General features: G+C 40.9%; 1 protein-coding gene across 4 annotated transcripts in view; it reads left to right on the top strand.

Moving 5' to 3' along the window:
- The window catches only part of fgf14 (fibroblast growth factor 14), a 107,552-nt gene that overhangs the window by 81,655 nt on the left and 2,558 nt on the right, over positions 1–23,339 (top strand). For all 4 annotated transcript variants that reach the window (XM_005733789.2, XM_013911065.1, XM_005733791.2 and 1 more), the window contains exon 4: positions 22,868–23,066. In XM_005733789.2, coding sequence (XP_005733846.1) covers positions 22,868–23,066 — 199 coding nt within the window. The remainder of the gene's footprint in view (positions 1–22,867; positions 23,067–23,339) is intronic.

The raw sequence follows: 23,339 nt of genomic DNA on the forward strand, positions 1-23,339 counted from the left end.
CCGCATTTTCTTGTTAGTAACGGTAACAGCGTTGTAACGATATAAATAGTAATTAGTTAGCTCATTCGTTACCATTACTTGTAACGCCGTTATTCCCATCACTGCTATCCAGTCATCTCGAGGCCTGTCCTAGCTGCCTTAGAGCAGGGCACACCCAAGACAGGTCACCAGTCAGGTGGGAGGGCTATCATAGAGAGACAGGCAATTATTTGCAGTCACATAAACGCCTATGGCCAGTTTCATCAATTAACACAACACTCAACTTTGGATTGTGGGGACGAAGCTGGAGAACCTGGAGAAAACCAGGCACACGGAGATCATGCAAACCTTACACAGAAAGGACCCAGCTCACCAGCAGTGCAACCACGATGTTGCCAAAAAAGCATTTACATGTAATTAATGTAATACGTTTCATTGCTTTGATGAAAATATTGAGAGTGGTTGAATTACATTTTTATTGAAGATAATACACATTGACAAACAACAATATCAACAGTGTTACAACAATTCAAGATCATAACTGCACAAAAATAAAAAAAAAAAATATATATACCTCTGTATGTACTTATTTTTGTTAATTTCCAGATGTATACCTCATGAATCTCAAATACTTTCTTCTTTTCCTTAAAAAAATGTTTCCTTATACAAGTATCTTCATCTATATTTTTCCTCCACAGCAGACTTTCGACCGCGGTGGCCAATATCCAGCTATCGAACTGTCAGGCTTGCACTGCCTCCCTTATCCAGCCGAGATAATCCTTACATCTAAAATTAACTGACCAAAAACACACAAGCAGTTAGTTGGTTTGATAAGGATGCTGGAGGGAGTGCTATTGTGTGCATCTGAAAGATAATGGGAAGGCAGCAGGCTGGAAAAAGTAGAAGCAGTGCACTGTTTCAGAGAATGAGGGTTTGAAGCGAGAAAAAAAGGAGGGGTTGATGAGGAAACTCCAAGGTGTGCAGCAGGGAAAGCCCTGCTGTGGTCAATATAACCAGTGTAGCGTGCACACAAGTGCAGACAACCTGTGCGAATTGCCCCCATTTATCAGTTGTTCATTCAGCTAAAAACCTTCATCTTTATTTAACAAAACCATCAACGTTTTGGCATAAATACAGCAGATTAGCAACTTCTAAAATATTATTTTGTTGTATAAGGAAATAAAAGCCTAAAACAGATGGAATTATTTGGTTAGGTTACTGAGCATCCAAAGATTATTTATTTAACTCTGCAACATAAAATTCAAACCCAACAGCTGTCAGCTAAGCTTAAGTCAATTAATTGTTAGTAGAAATATTACAGAGCAGAATTGAGTTGGGCTTACTGGTGCAGCCCTCCACAACAGTCCTAGTTTCTCATGTGGCCCCTTGGGAAGATAAATTGCCCACCCCTGCACTAAAACTTGGTCAACTTTAAATTACTTCTGTAATAAAAGCCTCCGTATGGTTTTAGTTACTGCCTTTGGCCTCCACTAAATCATTTGATAAACTACAACTCTTGGAAAGTATCACATACAAACAGTTCACTGTTGATTACACTGATCCTCAACCGTTGCCCAATATTGCATATTTCCTTTTTATTTGAATAAGCTTTCATGATTACTTACTAGAAATACTGTTTTCCAAGCAGAAATGTTCCAATACTTTGGGAATGTGGGAACATGTCATAGGTAGGCACTGGCAGTAACTGCTAACCTGCTCTTATAGCTTGTTTCCAGCGCTCTTGTCTGGATTATCTTGTTATTATCTTTTATAATAATAATAATAATAATGGATTGGATTTATATAGCGCTTTTCAAGGCACCCAAAGCGCTTTACAATGCCACTATTCATTCACACTCACATTCACACACTGGTGGAGGCAAGCTACGGTTGTAGCCACAGCTGCCCTGGGGCAAACTGACAGACCCTCTGGCCAACACCAGTAGGCAGTAGGGTAAAGTGTCTTGCCCAAGGACACAACGACCAGGACAGAGAGCCCGGGGATCGAACCAGCGACCTTCCGGTTACAGATACGCTTCCCAACCCCCTGAGCCACAGTCGCCCCTAAAAGACTTGAAATTGCATGTTTAAAGTTAAGGCTGTTTAGATTCAGGCCTCAATGGATAAATCAAATTTTGTACACAAGGTTTCGTGTGTGTGAGTGTAAGATATGTTTACATCGCTGAGCAGCAAAATACAAGGAGAACAGAAGAAGAGTAGGCGCATTGAACTGTGAATTCAACTGTGAATTTCATCTTTATTCCTCTCTGAGACCCACAGAGGAAATGTTAGTATAGAAATGCAGATGGCATCATATTAATTTCTCTGTGAATTCATATTGAGGTAGCTATGAGAGCAAACACATCTAGTCTGTTCACTGTATTAATGGCCCTAGTTCTGGCCTAATTGCTTTCCCAGTGTGTAAATGTCAAGTACCATGCAAATACAAATGGCACAATGGTGCTTATTGCCTCTAGAGCCTTGTTATGTGCAAATGAGCAGTGGACAGATGAGGGCTTGTAAAGCTACAAGTAGTACTCGGGAACTCAGTATCCCAACAGAAACATAATGCATATCATTTGCAAATTTACCCCAGACCATGAACTCAGCACTTCTTTCGGCTAACTATTTTGCAACTTTAGTTCTGTTAGCAGCTCGCCTTGTTCAGCCTTTTGGGAGACAGTAAAAGCAAAGAAAGTAAAGCAAACCTTTTAAAAAAACATTTAAAGTAGAACCATCATTTGCCTCCTCTGTAATATCTACACCATATATTTGAATATTACCAAATAATAACATCAGGCAAAGCTACTTTTGGCTGCTCTCTTATTCACAAGGGGTCACCACAGCAGGTAACTCTGCGTCAGGTAAAAAGATAAATATTAAATGTCATATGATAAAAAATACCACTTGCAGGTTAATAAAAGTGACTTCATTGCTACAGGCACTTCTTCCAGAAAAGAAAATTGTCTGTGAGGGGCTGCACATATCAAGTAGTTTTTGTTTTTTTGTTGTTTTTTTTCTCGTGTTTTTTCTTGCTGAAGTATTTAAATTACAATTTAGTATCTTATATTCAGCACAATGAAATTGAATTACTACAGAAAAAAATTTAATGATAGAAAGATGTCATAACAGTGAATCGACTCACTGCAAATAGGTTAGTGTAGCCTTAGAGTGCCCATACCCATGGTGAACCATCTAAACCTTCTACAATGGGGACGTAAGCATCAAAACCTGAGTGTGGAGAAATGGAAGAGGGCTACCTAATGGCTACCTAAATAGGCTTTAGCTTCGTATTTGCTGTGTGACATATTATCACATACACCATTAACAGTAACAGCAGTCCCTAATAACGGTGCCTCAATTCATCAGGATAAAGGACCTATCATAGAGTAGAAACCTGTTCAGGAAATGTTTTGAGGAACAGTGTTCAAGATATTGACTTGGCCTCTGGATCTCACTCTGACTTACCATGTGGTGGAGAGATGACCAACCTTTAGCCTTATTTCCGCTGTGCTTGGCTCAGACGAGCCTCTGATCGTGCCTGATAATGAGCCTGTCCATTTCATGTAGGCACAAAATGGACACAGTGGTGCAGGCGGAGAGTGGTGCAAACTCACCCCCACACGCTAGCATGTCGTTAGCGTCGAAGCTCTTCGCTGGAGTGAAGACACAAAGTTTACCAGTAAACTGCGGGGGACGAGCACGACAACGTAAAAACATTTGTAACAGCAAGTCAAATAATCTAATCATCCCCCTCACCCAGCTAAGCATGAAAGTTTTAAAAAGGCTAGCAAAGGTAAACTGGCTAAAGCTAAAGCTGTCCAGCATTAAGAGCCAGCCACAAGTCAGAATCCTCATTATCAGCACACAAAGAAAGACAGACAAGCATCAACACCTATGCGTATTAGAGCCACCAATTAACCTAGCCTCATGAATCTTTGAAGTCATGAAATGAACATCTTTGGACTGTGGGAGGAAGCCGCAGTCAGGAGAGGACCCGTGCAAACATGGAGAGAACATATAAACTCCACACTCCATCCCATGCAGCAGGCAAAAGTGTTAACCACCATGCCACTGTGCTTTCAATGTAATATTTATAAAAATTTAATAATATTTTTAATTTTTACTTTACTTATTTTTCATGTGAGTAAAATTAGAATCAGCCACGAGAATGTTCTTCAGTTCAATACAATAACAGAGAGACAATTCCAATAATCAGATGACTCCCTATGAGCAACCATTTCGGGACAGTGGGAAGGAAAAACTCTGTTTTAATAGGAAAGAAACCTCCGGATGAACCAGGCTCAGAGAGGGGCAGCCATCTGCCACAGTGGGCTATGGGTGAGGGGAGGAAGACAGGACCAAAGACACACTGTGGATGAGAGCCCGAGTTTAAAGTAATGATTAAATTCAGAGTGGTGCATAAACACAGAGTAAAAAGAGGTGAGTGAAGAAGAAATACTCAGCACATCATGTGCATCAGCCTAGGTCTGTTGCAGCATAACTAAGGGAGGATTCAGGGTCACCTGGTTCAGCACTTTAAAAAAATTGCGATCAGTGCATCTCCAGGCAGAAGCCTTGCAACTATCTTCTCTGCGCTGCCTACTACATGATTCCTTTGGGTTTTGCATAGTCCATGCTTTGAGGTGTAAGATCAGGTTTTGCATCATGACCTATTTACGGGCCTACTCAACGTCAGGCAGTCATGTTGGATTTCATGTGGTAGCTGAGTAGTTTACTATAGCTACTTATTTTGGTTTATCCTCAATGGTATTTAACATGAAGGAATGATCCATGGAGGTTTTGATTGTTATGGATGTTTTATAGGGGTTCAAGCTTCAGAAAGACTTTTGTGTCATGCCCACGTTGTTGCAGTTTTAAGTCTTGCTCAAAACCTTCTCAGGAGCTCGAGCAAAGTGTGGGGGTGTACGTGTGAAGGATGAAGGTTCTTTTGCTGTGACAGAAAAGCCCTCAGTGTTCAGCCTGCCTGCAGGTGTAATAGCTGGAATCCTCTCTTTACCTCCACAAGCATCCTTCTTCCTTTTCTGTTTCCACCCATGAAATGAAAGTAACATTTTATCAAGCTTCACCCCTGGAGTTATAAAAATCAATATAGTGAGGGCTCCTGCAGAAAGGTTGTAAATCATGTGAATTAATTCTCTTAAATCAAAGCCAAACCTGGTCTCCAGTGTGTATGTGGCTGTTCACACTGTGAGCCAGTTGACACAACAGCTACTATAGGAGCACAACAAACTGCAATTTCCAGGGCAAGTATATTTATGTGTACACATGCTATGCGGTAAATACTTTGCCAGGGAAAGAGCTGCATTCCTCAAACCTCCTGCAAAATCTTCAGATTTGTTTTTTGAGTGTGTGAGATTACACTTGTTCTGGAAAGAAATCTCTTTTTAAGCAGTACAATGAATGCTGTAGTTCTGACCTGTTGCTTAGAACTGTTTGCTGCACCATCTTGTGGTTACAATACCACAGCTTCACTGCAGAGGCCAGCAGGTCAGAGGAAGTATCTGTGTGATACAACCACACACAGTATTCCACTAAAAAGAAATAAGGAAGCTTGCTGTTGTATAAGCGTATTGATCGAACAGATAAGAACACAGGAAACCGCTGAAGATCTGGAACTTAAAATCTCATGACTAGGGATGGGTATCGTTTAGGTTTTATCCGATACCGGTGCCAAATCGGTACTTTTGAAACGGTGCCGGTGCTCAAACGGTGCTCAAACCGGTGCTTAAAGAATGGAGAACACAAAATTGGTCCAAAAACCTCTCATGTTCAGCTGTTTTTTGTAAAAAGACAACAATGTTAGCCTTTTCTGCAGCTATGGGGCATATATGGTATCAGTCTTGGCTGGAAGCAGTGCTTAAACAATGGAAAAAACACAAACTTTGTCCTAAACCTCTCATGTTTAACTGTTTTCCACTTTTTCTTTGGTCATTTTAGCCTTTTTGGCCAGGGTGAAGGGAGTATCTGCCATCAAACAAGAAGACAGCCGCATGTAGCTATGATGATGTTTGCTAGTTCACCTTACATGCATTAATGTAATAACGTGGTTAGCCTACTCAACGTAAATTACACACGAACAACATTAAGCTACTCACGCAGAAAAGAACGGCTGCTGCTGCATCATCATCCTCATCATTTCTGCTACACTGGCAGGGCTAGGAGCCAGGACTCTCCTCTTCGTGTTTTTGGGGGATGTTGCATAACAGGCAACCCACCCGCAGTAGATGTGCTCAGTGTGAGGTCTCGCAGCAAGCTATCAAATACGGCGCATTTCTGGGCTTTTAAAAAAAACGCTATGCGTCGCCAGGTGTTTCATCGGATTCGAGGTGTTATCTCCTTTGACAGTATCACAGTATCACCTTAAAGCACTTGTTGCAGGCTGCTGAGTTTGCATATTTTGCTGTGAAGTACAGCCAGACTTTTGACCGCTTCGCCTTGGACATTTTTAATCTGTAGCTCTGCTCTAAAAGAACGTACGTACCTGGGCCCGCCTACTATCCTCGGAAACGTAAAATGATTGGCTAGAAGTGTATCACAGCCCAGGAAAAAAAAAAGCACCGAAATAAGCGCTGCTTTTCGGTCTGGTTACTACCGTTTATGTACACCGGTACCCATCCCTACTCATGACGTACATTTTACTCTTGTATTAAATGCCACTTGTCCATCATGCATAAGTCGTTTTACAGTTCTGGCCCTTATGGGTGAGATATTGTATTTTTCCCAGAGTGAACACCAGCAAAGAGCTTAACTGTATAGGCAAGTGAGTGAAAGTGGCATCAAGCACTTAGTTTTGACCTTTTTTCCAGAGTTGCACAGTGAGGGCTGATGTGAAAACCTGATGTGAGCCTTCAGGTGAACAGGTTTTCCCCACAGAAAAACAAGAGAACTTGCCTGTTATGAGTTGTTGGTGCCACTGTACTAAAGAGCAGTTTTGATAAATTTGGTCTTCTGTGAATTTAGTTTGGGAGTTGTTCTAAAGCACACTACTGGGGAACCAGGGTCGAGAAAATAAGAGCTGGTGAACTGCATCTCTGCATCTCTGCATCTCTGCATCCAAGAATAGGAAGAAATAGCAGAGGAACTGTGACAAAACATGGCCCAGTATCAGGATCAATCGTAAAGTCGGCCTTGCCAAATTTTTCTTGTTTTTAGATGTGGATTGCAATAAACATTAGAATGTTTATACATCATCAGGTATAGACTTAATAGGGTACTGATTTGAAGTGGTAGATCTTCATCAAATCTGAATATTTAATAGGGGTTTTACTAGAGCCAGTTTATAAAAATGAATAAAAACAGATTATGGGATCATAAAATGGATCATGAGATGATATTGCTAAAGTATTAGTATCCATACCCCTACACTGTGTTTGTTCATTTGTGATATTGAAGCAGATTAACATGCACTTGAATCCTGCTTCAGCCCTTGGCAGTTGGAACTGCAGGTGAGAACTACGAGCTGAAATATGGCAGTCCCATCCATGCCTAATGTACCCAACCACCAATTTATCTGCAGCATTAGTTATAGTGTCACCATTTCTGTGCATTTCCGGCTTGTTTAAATTTAGCATTTGGCTTGTTTGCTTTTCAAAGCAAACTCGTTAACTGCATGATCGACAGGATATGGCTTATGATTGAACCGCTGGCAGGCTGCTTGGTTTCATGGTTCCTTTCTGGCTGACTGGCTGCCTCACTCAGCCTTCCAGCTGTAGCCATGCCACATTTTATTTTCAGAGGGAGACAGACTGTTGGGGAATCCTCTGCTGTTTTCCCCTCATGCACAGACGTTCAGGCTGAGTGCTTTAGCTGCTTGTCAGCAAGGTTTCAGCAGAGATGGACATTGTGAAATGGTTATTCTGCAGTCCAATTTCAAGAAGGAAAAATAAGTCCTTCTAATTTTATCCATTAAAGTGGTGTGTCCTTTGTTTTTTCCTGAGGCCAGCAGATGCTTTTAATGGTTTGCAGTGATAGTACCATGTACTTTATTCCACCAACACTCTAATCACAGTGAAGATGGAGGGGTGGGATAAATACCACACTGACCAAACAAGTCTTCTGATTTAAGTCCTGAATCACAAATAACAACCAGCGGAGTACAAGTTAATACTATTACTGTCTGGGTAATATCCACAGTGCTATTATTAGAAAAACATGAGGACAAAGTAGTTGTTATTAGCACTGGGTCTATCAGCTAAGCCATTAAGCTAAGTCATTAAGAGTCATATACTACCATACTAACATTCAAAATCCTAGCAAATCTAATAGCTGGAAAAATGGCCCACTTCCAATTGCTGTCAAGCCATTTCCAGCTGGGTGTTTTCAGTGCCTGGTGTTCTGAGCTAGCAGTGGCAAAAAAAAGAAAAGAAAAAGAAAAAGGAGTTCAAGCTGTTCCAGGATTACTTCTGTGCAGTTCCAACATCTGGCTTTATGTGAAGGACCAGTGGCAATTTAAAGGGAAAGTCGAAAAATCAGAATAAAGTGTCTTTGTAAGGCATGCCACGTGTCAGAGAACAGTTCCAAGTCTCTGGACTTTTATTGGTCAGAAGAAATACTGGTTTTCCAAAAGAGATTCTCTCATTTGGTTTTAGATGACAGTAGAGAAGAAAGCTGTTTAACATCCATCCATTCGCTTCCGCTTATCCTTTTCAGGGTCGCGGGGGGCGCTGGAGCCTATCCCAGCTGTCATAGGGCGAGAGGCAGGGTACACCCTGGACAGGTCGCCAGTCTGTCGCAGGGCCAACACCCAGGGACAGACAACCATTCACACTCACATTCACTCGCACATTCACACCTAGTGACAATTTGGATTAATCAATTAACCTATCCCCACAAGCTGTTTAACATGTTTGTCCAAAATCTCTCAAAGTTGTTCAACAAGGTGGAGTCGAACAACTATTAATCTCATTTACATAGTCACCAAACCGTTCATTGACTCCTTGTGCCCCGTGGATGCCCTCTGTCATCTTGGAAAATGAAACTTCCACCAGAAGAAATATTTTGTCATAGGATAAAGATGATCCTTCAGATCAAGTATGTTCTGATCCGGAGCTCCACTTCAGTCTTAGGGGGAAAGAGGTCCCAAACTGCATCAGCAAAAAGCCCACAATGTGGAGAAGCCACCAATACAAGAGAAAATGTGACTATTACTGTGATTCTTCAGTGGATCATTTTTCTTCTTTTGAATCCTGGATCAGACCAATATATTTAGATTTTTTCAAACCATGTTTCAGTCCATACTGTCTCTGTTTCATTTGGATATGAAAATTCATGGTCGCCAGGAGTGACATAGGGTCATGATGCTGAGTGTGAAATGCAGTCAGTGGAGATTATGTGTACTCATGTGTACTTGCACTTGAGCATCTGTCTTACTAATAATAATTTAAATTGTGTGAGTTAGAGTCAGACTAGAGTACACTATAGTTGTTTGCACACAAAGTTTACATTTCAGATTTCATATGTAAGTCTTGCTGCCATGTTGGGGCTCCAGTGATTCAGTCAACTAAAGCCAAAAGCTCACAATTTCCCAATTAATCAGTGAATTTATTATATAAACCGGTAACTCTCTGAACAAATTTACAGCACCTGTCACCTTAGCTGTGTTCAACAGAATGATTTACAATTACTTGTCATTTACCAGAGCTGCCATTCAACGTGATTTTTATTTTAGTGCTGTGCCTTGGTGACCTTAAATTTATAATTCATACATAAAAGAGAAGCAAAAAGCATGCTCTGGCAACAGCTCATTAAAAGCCATGCCATGTTCTAAGACCTTTGTCAAGCTTTTGGCATTCTGAACAATTCATGGTCCATATCCGGCATCAATTAAAGCTAGAAAAAGAGCGTGCCTCATGATAAGAGGAGGTGCTCCTACATAATGCCATGCCAAACCTGCTACCAAAACTGCACTGTACTGCATTTTATCTGTGTAAACACAACCTCTGCCACGCTCTTCCACCCACCCAGTACAAGGTGTCACAAAAGATGAAAGGGCAAAGAATGAAGGTGTGCCTGACACGAAAAAATAATTCTACATTTCGTCATCTTTGCTTGTATGAAAATAGATCGCTTCATCCTTCAGTCAGATTACGTGCTCTAATGGCAAATTGCTGCTCCAAGCACACTCCAAGCTTTTGCCTGTAGTTTCCTATACCTCTTATTCTAACTAGCAGTAAATGTGTATTGGTATATAATATTACCTCATACTTATATATGAAATACAATAAAATCCCTTTCCATTTACTGTCATTGGTGACACAGCTAACTCTAAATATAGAACTCCATTACTAATAGAATAAGTAGTGAGTAAGGATTGCTACTCATCTTACGTTCAGAACTAGTGAGATGAAGGAGATTTTTATTTATTTATTTTCCCCTGTCCTGTCTGGAAATGTAGCAATCTGAAGTGTTGTTTCTAGGCAAAAAAAACAAAAACAAAAAAACTAAACAGACACAAGTGGAGCCTTACAGCATTTGCTATAATGGTCCACTTCATAGTCATATTTTATCAGAATGTCATATGGTTGAACTGGCTGAATGAACAGATACCCCTCTCTTCCCTCCAATAGGCACCTCCTTCATCCATCCATCCATTCACTTCCGCTTATCCTTGTCAGGGTTGCGGGGGGTGCTGGAGCCTATCCCAGCTGTCATAGGGCAAGAAGCGGGGTACACCCTGGACAGGTCGCCAGTCTGTCGCAGGGCTAACACACAGAGACAGACAACCATTTGTGCTCACATTCACTCCTATGGGCAATTTGGATTAATCAATTAACCTATCCCTACAAACTGCATGTCTTTGGATGGTGGGAGGAAGCTGGAGTACCCGAAGGAGGAAGCCGGAGTACCCACGCAAACACGGGGAGAACATGCAAAGTCCACACAGAAAGATCCCGGCCTGATGGTGGAATTGAACTCAGGACCTTCTTGCTTGCTCATTTAAGAGGCTATGTTTTAACCATCTTGAGATGTATTGTAGCCTGTTGGCTAAGAAGTAGTGGTGAAAGTTAGGCACATATAGTGTTCCTCTATCCTTGGTCCGCTGTAGTCTATTTAACCCTTTCATGCATGAATTATGACAACCTCAATCTGGATTTTGTTTTTCTTAAGTATTTTTATTCTTCTGTAGGCATGAAAAAATTATTTTTGAACTCCATTTTTTTTTTAAACATATACTTTTCAAAGAGTTTGTGGGGGTTCCAAAGGAAGTTGGAGATGGGGGAGTCCACATATCTAAACCAGTCAGGTGACAGTGAAACCATCATTTAAGGGGTAGAGACTTACATCTACTCAGATCGTCTTCCACTTTCTTTAAAAGTGCCATGTGGTTCCAGATTACAATGGAGAATAAGAAGAATTATAGAGCAAGCAATAGATCGGAGAACTGTAGATTTTAACCAATTTATCAAATACTCTTGAGAAAGAGTTTATCAATTCAGAGAGAGTGGTTTGCCAATGCTGGAGAAATAGTAACACATCATCCACATATGTTCTGCTCCTAGTGGTTTGATTAAAATTGCAAACAGTGAGGAGGAGAGTGGGCATACCTGCCTCCTCCCTCTGGAGACATGCTGTTGGGGAACGCTATAATATGTTTAACCAGTTTATGAAAGAGTTCCCAAAACCAAATTTGTGTAAAAGTTCCAGATAAAAATTCCCAGTTACCTCCATGAAATCCATTTTCTGCATCTAGAGACAATATTGTGGTTTAATTGTTTTTACTGCATGAGTAGTCAAATTAAGCAATCTATGTGTATTTGTTGACGAGTGTCAACCTTTTATTAAACCAGTTTGATCAAGACGTGTTATGAGAGGCGTTATCTTCTCTCATCTTTTTGAGACGGCTTTGCAGATTATTTTAAGGTCAACGTTAATAAGGGATATTGGACAATAGCTGGTGGGAAATACAGGGTCTTTTTCTGGTTTTAGCAGGAGACTAATCTTGGTAGAATTCATATTTGGTGGTGGTCTGCAATTTTCCCTGATTTTCTGCAACATTCTGTGGAGTACTGGTGCCAGAATTTTCCAGAATTCTGCTGGAAATCCACCACTACCTGGAACCTTTTCATTGGGCATGCTTTTCAGGGCTTCCTGCAGTTCACCTGATGTCAGTGGTGAACCCAGTGCTATCTGATCATTTCCAAAGGGTTATGTTGTAAAAAAAATAAATAAATAATTTTTTGTAAAAGTCCCTGAAAGTGTTGTTTATTCTTTCAGGGTCATATACCAAGTTACTTATTTTTAACTGACTAGCTAGAAACTGACATGATCAGTTACCATGTTCAAAATTTTGCAAGCAAAGTCTTTGTGGTGACATTTCGTTTTTTGGTCAATAATTTCATTGAATTCTACTTTTGCGTATTTTTCTCAGCATTTCCTGTTCCAGCTAGGACACACAGGCTTCTTCTAATGATTTAATGGTTTCTTCTAATTCCTGAATATGTTTGTTTTCGCTTTTCTTCTTATGTGATGAAAATGAAATATTTTTACCTGTCATCACAGCTTTCCCTGCCTGCCAAAGAACAATTGCTGATGTTCCAGACAGGTCATTATAGTCTAAATAGAAAGCCCATTCTTTTTTTAAAATATTTAATAAAGTCTTCATCTTTATGCAATGATGTATTAAATCTCTGCGTTTTACTTACCGGAATGACCTTCTTATTTACTAGAGTTAAAGAGATGGGAGCATGATCGCTGACAGCTATAGGGTTTATCTCAGTGTCTGAAATGTCACTCAACAGTGAGCTGCTGACCAGGAAATAATCCAGACGAGATTAGGAGTGATGGACATGTGAGAAGAAAGTATATCCCCTACGGTTGCTGTGAAGAGATCGCAATGAGTTGCAAAGCCTGGGTCTATAACTGCGTTGAGTACTGTGGAATTAATATTTTTATGTATTAAAACTGCTATTCTCCTTTGCCTAGAGTTATAGCAGGCTGAGAACACATTAGGAAACTCTGGGGTTTTAAGTGGATCTGTATCTGTGGCAGGTCTATGAGTCTCTTGTAGGGGTCGTGGTAGAGTTGTCCATCCATGTAGGGCCAGTTCACGGCAATGACAGCACAGGGGCTCTTCTAATTGAAGCTGCGTTGGATGGGGAACAGGACCTTGAGTCACTCCAGGATCTCTTTGGGGAACTGGTTGTTTATGCTAAAGTTTGTTCCTTTCCTTTCACCTGCTCCTTGAAATGTTTGAATTTGGCCACAATATTCGGGCGTCAAGTCTCCTGGCTCTGAGGTGATGGACCCAGTGGAAGGTGATGTTCTTCACTGTGTCCTATGGAAGCTTCAGGTGGGTCTCGATGAAGGTTTTAGTGGTAACTTCTGCTTCCTCTTCAGCAGATTCTGGGATGTCTGACACCATCAGGTTATCTCACGTGCTATGGGCCTGGAAATTGATCATCTTTTTTTTTTAAATGCAGTAAGAGACTTGACCGTGTCCTGTAGCATAGCATTTTCCAAGGATCCCCTTAAGGAGTGGAATTCCAGGTGTAGAATTTCGACCAGAGACAATCTCGGGTGGATGCTGGACAATCGCTTATTGATTTAGTCCAAGATGTCGGCAAGTCTTTACCGGGCAGCAATGTTGTTCCGGGTTCTGCTGGGTCTGCTGAGTCTTCTCTTGGAAGATGAGAAGATGGTGACATGTTCTTGGCTGGGGAGGAGGAACTCTAGGCTTTCTCCCTGACAATAGCATCAAAGCGCCAATCAATTTATTCCTGAAGAGTGTACAACTTCTCCTTCGCTTTCTTCCAGGGTGGTGGAAACAATTATCCAGATGGGTTTTGCTGTTCGTCAATTGTTTGGAGTGTTTAAGCTTCAGAAAGTATTTCTTTCATTCTGATCCACCATTGAGTTTTGTTCACCAAGTTTCCATCATCTGACATCACTACAGCATTTTCCGCATCTCAAGCTGTTTAAGTGCAAAACAGTGAGAGTCACTTACAAGTGGATCTACATGGAGGGGACCTGCATTTCCTCTTAGAAAATCTGGGACACTTTTCCTGAGGGTGTAAACAACTCAAACAGAGCAGAGACAGAAACGCTGAGGAGAGGAAGCTCTGTACCTGCAGACTCACCTCTTGGTTTTTTTTTGAAGGGGGGGGGGGGGCTTGCATTGTAAGCCTTGAGTATCCTTGTTTCTTTTTGTTTGTGCTTGGACTTGTGCGAATGTCCATGCACTCTTCTAGAAATACATGTCAACATGTCTGAGATATGCTTGTCAGCTTGTTGCACAGAATAGATTGCTGACTTGCCCGACAAAAGATGACAAGCCAATCTAGCAAAAATCCGGCTGCCTTGACACCAATCTGGCCCCAATTTAAGGATCAACAGCAGCAGAGTGGACAAAGACACACACATACGCACACATTTAATCCCCACTGATCTAGGCGTGGGTGGTTGCACTTTGTGTATTTGCTCACCAGCAGGCTCTCTTGCAATGCGGTTTTTTTAATTGAATATGAACAGAATATTTTTTCTCATATACTTCTTCGCTACAATCTGCAGTGATTTATTCTGAAACCTTTCAATGGTTTCCACTTCCCACACATTCAAACTGACCCCAGTGAAATAAGTTTAGGGGTGGTGTTTGTTGCAGTGTTGAAAATATTCAAAATTAATGAAACTGATATTAAATAAATATCTCATTCCGAGATTTTCAATATCACAAACTGGAGGACAGTAGTGGCATAAATCTTGCTGTTTTTGTGTAATTCTGTTGTGCATGAAGTCTGTTATACAATCTATAATCATTCATGGCAGTATTAAGCCCTCCAAAACTGTCTTTTGAGGGCATTTGAGATTTTTTTGAAAGTTTCTTACTGAACCAGCAGAGCACTCCAAGCCAAGAAAGGCACTTTTTATTCTTTTTAAACCCAGATCCTAAATATTTATTGGATATCGCATGCTACAGATTCATCTCTCACTGAGAAAAGCATCATTTCCCTACAGCAAGGTGTCTCTGTGCTTGTGTGCACATGTGTGGGTGTGTAATGAGCCAAGGGAGCTGTACTGGTTTGGTGTTAAAGGCTCTGTGCCTTCAGGGAAACTTTATTGAAAGCTTAAGTGCTTCTGGTGGCCAAACACTTTAAGGGTGCCACTGTTTTCTACCACCCTTCCAGTAAACAGTATGTAGGTTAGTGCAGCACATGCATTTTTGGTCATTTGTGTTAAGCTTGCAGAAGCATATTAAGTTAGTGCACATAAATGAACTGATATGATATGCTGAAGTATCTATCTACTTCAGTGAATAAGGAAATATCTTCATCTTCCTCTATAGAATACAGAATGAAATTTGATTTCAGCACATCCAAAGACATTAAAATATGAAAAATAAACAATAAAGTGACTCAATTTTAAGCATTATGTCTTATTGTGTTTTATTCTTCATCATAATTTTTCATTATGTGTTATTTTTCTTTTCCTTTATTTTTCCAGACACGAACTCAATGATTAACAATCATCATTTAACTGCATTCTCCAAGCCGCTCATAAAACACGGTGTTATTGCACATTTGAGTCAGTGCTGGAAAGCATGACAGCTTCACTTTGTGCAGATCCAAAGATCTGTGAAGACAAGGAACAAAGTCAAGAGATATTTCTCTGACATTATGCCTTTGAGGTTTAGACAGGAAGTCATCTTTATCTTACTTTGACCTTTGTCATCTGTTTTCTTTTTTGAAATGCTTCTTTAAATAAACTCCCTGCCGTTAAGTTTAAGTTTTCGTTTGTAAGTTTTCCAAGATGTATATGTTATTGTCGTAACATAATTTAGCTCTTATAAGCACATAGGCTTGCGTGTGATGTGCATTCAGATCGTTTAGGGAAAAGAAAGAAAGAAAACGGAAACTGTACACCGTGTCCATACACAATTCATCCAGCTGTTTACTACCAGCTCTCCTCATTGGGTCCCGTCTCCTTCTCTTTCTCTGAGGGTGATAATCAGACAGGTCTGCCGAAGCCCCCGTTGTCTGCACACACTGTCGACGTGACTCTTATACATATGAGAGCAGCTTGGCATTGTAAATGCAGCTCAGCTTTCTAGAGGTTGACCTTTTTCCATGGATTAACAGGTTTTATGCTGGCAGCATTAATAAACAATTTCTTCATTTCCACAGTGGGGTAGTGAGCAGTCGCTCTGCATAATAATGTGCCCCCTCCCACATGAACCTCGACTCACCTACTTTTAGGAGGCTTTGCAATCGTGACCTTTATGGAGATTTTTCCAAAGAGTCTTTGTTTTAGAGTGACTCTCTTGTTTTTAAACTGTAATTACTCTTACTCGGGGAATTTTTTAATTCATGCTCTCTCTGTATCCATGTGCCTTTTTAAAAATGTATTCTGTAGAAAGATTAACGCTCCCTTGAGCCACTTCTTCCCCCCTCTCAACCTTTCTCCCCATGAGTTGGTCAGTTTTTCTGTTTTGCTCTGGCTGTTCTTTATTTCTGTGCCTGTCTTTTTTGCTTTGGTGACCGGGGCTGATTATGTAGGGCTGAGCTGTTTTGGCCCTCACGCTGTCTGTGGCCAAGGTCAATTATGGCCTTCCCATTCAGAGCATGGCCAATCACGAGCCAGGGAGCCACTGATGTGGGAGCGCCAGGCGGGGGAGATCGAGTGGGAAGAAAATCAACCGTTTGGTGCCTCAAAAATGATTCGATTTTCCACTGGTGTGAAAGTGTGTAGCGTGTCTGAGTCTCCTCCCTGTTCTCCTTCAATGTCACCCATGTTTTCCCAAGATATCAGTTTGATGTTGGGTAGAAAATATTTAGTGCACACCTCTGAATGTAAAGAGAGCATTTTCTGGTTTTTCATACAGCTTCAAATTCATATGTCAACATCAGAATTGCTTGGGGTCCTTTTTTTGATATAAGGGGAATTTAATGCCAAAGATTTGAAACGAGGAAAAAAAATAGATTTTTGTTTTTGTTTTTACATGAACGTAACCCATGAATTTTTCAGTGAATCTGGTTTGTCCTTCTATGTACTATTTTGCCTGTGGTGAACACAAAACAACAAAATCAATCCCGCAGCAAAAATTTTTCAAGAAAAGCACAATTGGGTTTTAGAAAAGCCAGGTGTTTGTTTTACCTTAATAAAGTCCCACTGGAATGGTGGCTTAGCTAAAGCACTCTTAAGACTCTTCCATGTACATAAAAAATATTATTTGCGACATGCCATTCAAAGAAAATTGTCTGTGAGACAAGCAAAGGTCTCATTAAATTCAGCTCTAGCGGTTTACTTTTCATCAAATTAGTGCAGCAAAATAAGATTTTGTCCCTTTCAGGCAGCAAAACAAAAAAGACACCAATACCTGATTTGAGTTGTTCAGAAACTGATGCTGTAACTGTTTAGCCAAGAGTCGTGGAACAACAGCAGTTATTTGAACGGGGTGAGAGTGAAGCCAAACAGCTAAAAGAGGCTAAATGTCTGCAGAATACTACAAATCTGTGTGACTCCCTTCAGTTTTGTTTTTTAATCTCCATTTGCCCTGTTGTAAAGTGTGAGCAGGCTAAATCGTTGATCAGTTTTGGGTCAACTATTTGGAGAGGTTTAATTTCTATTTTGACACGATAAAGTTAATACGCACAATATGACTAGTACACTAATATCAACTCGGCACAACTCAACTTGGTTTTTAGGGTTTTCCATTAGGTGCTAGTTCCTGGTACCAGATACTTTTTAGTACCTGCTCAGCCGGGGCGAGCTGAGTCGATCCAAAAATATGACATCAGCAGACTGCACACCACTAATTGGCATCAATTGCTGATTAATGAGAGCGACTTCTTCACATAAGTCAAACCGCCATTTTTGAAACCTGGCAACGAGGGAAACAGCTGCACAAAAACTGACTCAGACAAAAAGCGATAGACTGAGCAGCAGGTATACCATCGCCTTGATATCTTCAGTTGTTGTGCTGTGTTTGTGTCGCATACAAATGACATCACAGGACTTTTGGCCATGCTCCTACAGCGACCCCACACACATTGATGTGGTACTCAGTTGTAATGAAAAATGACCGAACCAACCACTCAGTTCTGAGTCGATTTGAGTAGAGTCGAGGAGCTACTTGTAGAAAAAAGGCATAATATGGGTGTACGGTAGTTTCTAGCTGTGCCTAATCTCTGCTTGGGTACTCACATACATTTTCTTGAAGTGATGAAATTAGAACAAATGAAAAAAAGAGGGATGTTTTGGGTTAAGACAACGAATATGACAAATGATATGACTGAAATACACACTTCAAATGCAATCAACATTTTGTCTGCTATAGCTGCCTCCTCTGCTCCAAACTCCAATCAAACTGATTATGTTGACCAGACGTCTCATTCCACAAACAAACCACCTCCACTTGCTCAGCCTGCATAAACAGAGACGTGCATCTATGTGAAGGCATTTGATTAACCACAATTACGGACTTGGCTCCAGCTTATAGATTGCTTTGACTCCAGGCTGTTTTGTAGGTGTTATATAAGTAATCAGTGCTGGACCGGCATCAAAATGATGTGCCTAATTACCTGGGGTGCAGCTCACCTGACGAGGAAAAAGCAGAATTAATTACCTTGTTGAATCAAGTCAAGGAACCATGAAGGTAAAAACGTTTTGCTTCTAATCGGCTCAGCAACAGTTTTCTATAGCATGAAAAATCATTTAAACCACTCTTAAAGAACAGTGGTTAGTTTGTTTAACGAATGAATTTGTTCTTTTTTTGGTGTTTTATCCAGAAGAAAAATGACAGCCGCCCCTTAAGACAGCATTTTTCCACAATTTGCTGCAAACTCTTGTGTACAGCCAATAAAACCACATTCTTTCACCTCCCTGGCAGTGTGGACTCATCCCCCCTTACTGACAACTTGGACATAATAAGCAGCCATATGACAAACTACTGCTTGCCGCTGACACACGACAAATAATGATGGGGTTGAGCTTGCGCATCATCATCCGGAGAGAATGCTTGTTTGATTTGAACGCGCTCGGGCTCGTGCTCAGGGTTTTATCATGTAAGGCTCCGTTTTTATTGCTTCAGCCTGCGGTTTGTCTGCCTATCAGTGGATTGTCCTGCTCAGCCTCTGCGGTCTGCTATAAAAGCAGCATTAATAGTTCTGATCCTAATCCCTACATTCACCACTAGAATAGACTGAAGTTAAGTCTCTTGTGTAATGTAATCACTGTCGAGACAGACCAAAGTCAGGGAGCTGAATTTTTCTGACAAATATCTAACCATACCACCCTGACCTCTCTGTACCTCTGAAGACCTGCAATAACGATTTCAATACTTTATATCTGCAACCAACTGTGGACGTTCACAGGAGTTTTGTTTATCTGACATGTCAGCTGACGCTGGTGTTATGCATCATGCGTTTGTGCCTTCCACTCAGAAATGCCCACGAGTCCTCGAGCAAGGATAGAAAGGACACTCAAAATGCAGCCGGGTGCTTCTTAGCATCATTATTGTAATCCCGAGTGTCTTTCTGCTCCTTCCTGCTCAGCTCTCCTTTCAGCTGAATAGTGTCTGGAGGATAAGCTCTGACAGGGGTAATTCAGCAAAGCGCTAATTACATGATAATCATGGCATTGTGTGTCCTGTGCTCCAAACTAAGCATTTAGCCCATAAATAATGACCTCTGCTGCTACAGAGAGAGCCCCATCATCCCCAACTATGAAAAATCTGATATTCAAGAGAGGAGAACTTTTTTTCTCTCCAGAGATGGCAAGATTTATTAGGCCACTGCTTTATTCAGGCTGAAATATCTCAGCAACATTTTGATGTATTACCATGAAATGTTGCTGTGAAGAAACCCCATGAGATAAATCCTGCTCAATATTCTTCCGGCTGACTGCCGTGTCTGTTAATAGTGAAAACTGTTCAGAAGAATATTGCGCAGGATTTCCGTGAAAATTCGGTAGAAAGTGTGATACATCTCAGAGAATGAACTCAAGTGACTTGGGTTTCACCTGCATTTTATCTTGCACCACTAGATACATTTGGTCATACTGTGTGAAATACTTCAACATCTAATTGTAAGGCTTCAGTCACACAGGGCTGGAAACCAGTTAACAATTCCCTGAAAACCTTTGGTCATAAGGGAAGCATATCCATTACTCAGCCGGTTGGTTAACTGCTCGATGTCACTCGGTGAAAGTAGTCGCAAAGAGGGTGCGGCACCAAGTTGTGCCTTATTCCTGAAACCACATTTTTCAAAGTGCTCATCTTATACAGTACTTAGAAGATGAATGGTGTCTGTTTCCTGTTTGCATCACACTCCTCACAGTTCTGTGGCCACTTGGCGAGCAGTAGACAAACCTTTGCAGATAAGTCTGTTTCTTTCATTCAAACTATGGGTTAGAGCAGGGGTGGGCAACTCCAGGCCTTGAGGGCCGATGTCCTGCAGGTTTTAGATGTGTCCTTGATTCAAATGGTTAAATTAGCTCCTCAACATGTCCTGACGTTCTCCAGAGGCTTGGTAACAAACGAATCATGTGATTCAGGTGTGTTGACCCAGGGTGATATCTAAAACCTGCGGGAAACCGGCCCTCGAGGCCTGGAGTTGCCAACCCCTGGGTTAGAGTGACAATCTAGCAGCCAAATCAATCTCAAGGAGAATTCATGTACAGCACTGTACCTAGTGACAGTCAGCCTCAGCAGACTACGCACCAACTAGTTGGGCAATACACATTTTTCCCCCAGCGACCACTGTAGCCTTGTGTGACTGAGGCTTCAGCAATCAATTTCACAATGACTGCAAGCAGCATCCAGCAACCACTTGCAAGTAGTCAGGGAGTATTCACTTTTACACACAAGAACTAAACGGAAAATCAGTGGCAACAAGTGTTATGGAGTGATATATCCAAACCTAAATTTCTGATTCAAGTCATTGTCAGTACAGTATGTATAGAGTGGGTCAGGAGAGAGGTACATCAATGCATGCAAAACACAGTGAAGGCTCTATCCTGGTTTTAGTCATATTGTGATCATATGCAATACCATCGGGGAAATGCCTGATTGGCAATGGCTTAATTTTTCAGTACGACAATGATCCCAGTGCAGTAAAAGCATGTCTGGATAGGAAAAACACACAACAGAACACTGTCAGTCATGGATTGGCCTCCCCAGAGCCCAGACCACAACGTGCGGGATCACCTTGACAGAGAACAGAACAAAAGACAAAAAATATGCAAAGAAGAGTTTTGAATGTCTTTTAAGAAGCCTGGAGAACTATTCCTGAAAACTACTCCAGAGCTTGACTAAGAGAGTTCAAGAGAGTTCAGGCTGTGCAGAAAAATAAAGGTGGCCACAACAAGTATTGACTTTCCAGCATTTTAGAATTGTACAAACTCTGCTTTCGCCTAATATATTGTATTTCCGTGTATGGCTGCAGATGTTTTAATAAATTGCTGCAGCTATTTCCCTGATGAAGCGTGAATCAAGACTTTTGCATAGTACTGCACAGAATGTGCAGAAATGACCTTTCTTTTCTTTCCTCTTTTGTGCGTGTGTGTGTGTCTGTGTGTGTGTGTCTGTGTGTGTGTGTCTGTGTGTGTGTGTCTGTGTGTGTGTCGGAGAACAGTCCCCAAAGATCCCCTAACCTTTCATGAAGCACCATTGTCAGATCAATATTTTACACTGGTTTATGAAGAAATGCCTGCAACAGGATAATTATTATTAGCATGCTGACACATTGAACAACTGTGAACATAATCACTGTTTTATCTACTGAAGATTAGCATAGAATCAAAGGGGTGCGGAAAAATAGATAAACAGTCATCAAAGACTCGCTTTCATAAAGATGTTTGTGTGTTTAGTTTTACATTGATTAGCATAGAAATTAGTTCGCAGTGGTTAGGTGATGATATTGCATATAACACAACCATTATATTGAAGACTTTACGTATTTCTAGCTGAGAAGGTACTCCTTATAGTGATCTCTAAGGAATATTGTCACTGACCCCAGACATTGAGAACCACAGCAGTATGACACTACCTGTGGTTTTATGAACCAATTCAGTGTGAACAGCTCACAACAGATGTGGTGGATGTCTCCTTTGTACGCTTTGATTAATATACCCCAATGAATGCCTTTATTTTTAGCTTGCTGGGGCAGACAGTGTAAAAAACGTTTTTATTACCCTTCTGGCTGGAGATGAATAGGTAACAGCAGAAAGAGATGTGGTGCCTCTGTCTTCATTTGTCATAGCCAGATTGAGGTGTAAAGGATGAAAGAATCACTTGATTAGCTCTATCATTATCTGAACAAAGTCCAGAATACAGTCATAGACAAATTGCTTAAAGCAGATAGAATATGTGGGGGGAAATGAGCCCCTTTGGATTTTGCCAATTAAAAACATTGAGAAACTAGCGAAGCAAGTCTGGCTTGGCATCTGGGGTGAGGCGTGGTGGTCCTCGGGTCACAGTCTAACAATCTATACTTTCTGCCAGGAACATGAGCTAATTGACTGAACGAGTGCTCTAACATCAGATGTCAAGGTTAAGGCCAAGGAGAGAATGAGAGTTGCATCATCAGGCTCAGCCTGAATCAGGCATGCTTACACCGACTGAGGCTCTGCAGTGCTCATCCTTTTCAAGACAGGCAGAAGTGTGAAGTTCATGTTAACTAGTTGGGTGGTTTCACTTTATTCTGCACAATGTGAGTTTGAAATAAAGATGACACTTGTCCCGGTGACCCGCATTCAACATTAAATATAAATTATGACATCTTTTTTATTCTTACACAATATGAACCATGAATCATTGATTTAAGCCTGCTTTAATGTCTCCCGGTGCAGATTATAGCCTCGTGAAGTATCATTTTCATTTTTTTTTCCTAAGCATTGTTTAAAATCTGTCTCCTCCACTTTTGTCTCTCCGCAGGAACTCTTTACAGCAGAATGCAAGTTCAAAGAGTCGGTGTTCGAGAACTACTATGTGATCTACTCGTCCATGTTGTACAGACAACAGGAATCGGGAAGAGCTTGGTTCTTAGGGCTCAATAAAGAAGGCCAAGCCATGAAAGGGAACCGAGTGAAAAAAACAAAACCAGCTGCTCACTTCCTGCCCAAGCCATTAGAAGGTATGTAGCAGACATACAGATAAGACGATTATGCATGTATGGATGTAAAAACACCCAAAACTGACATAATGTGCTTGACAACTGCTGCATCATACTACATGACAAGATTCCATAATACTAATTGTATAACTATGTAACTGTAAAGAATATAGTATATGTTTGATATGCTTTTGTATTTGTGTGCTGATTCATTCTTTTGCTCCTAAAAGCATAGAGCATAGGAGGCAGGGCTGTCCTGTAAGTGCAGCATGAAATGTTGATAGTCCAGCAGAT

The sequence above is a fragment of the Pundamilia nyererei genome, unplaced genomic scaffold (genome assembly GCF_000239375.1).
Source record: "Pundamilia nyererei isolate P.nyererei 1_Seehausen unplaced genomic scaffold, PunNye1.0 scaffold00055, whole genome shotgun sequence".
NCBI lineage: Eukaryota > Metazoa > Chordata > Actinopteri > Cichliformes > Cichlidae > Pundamilia > Pundamilia nyererei.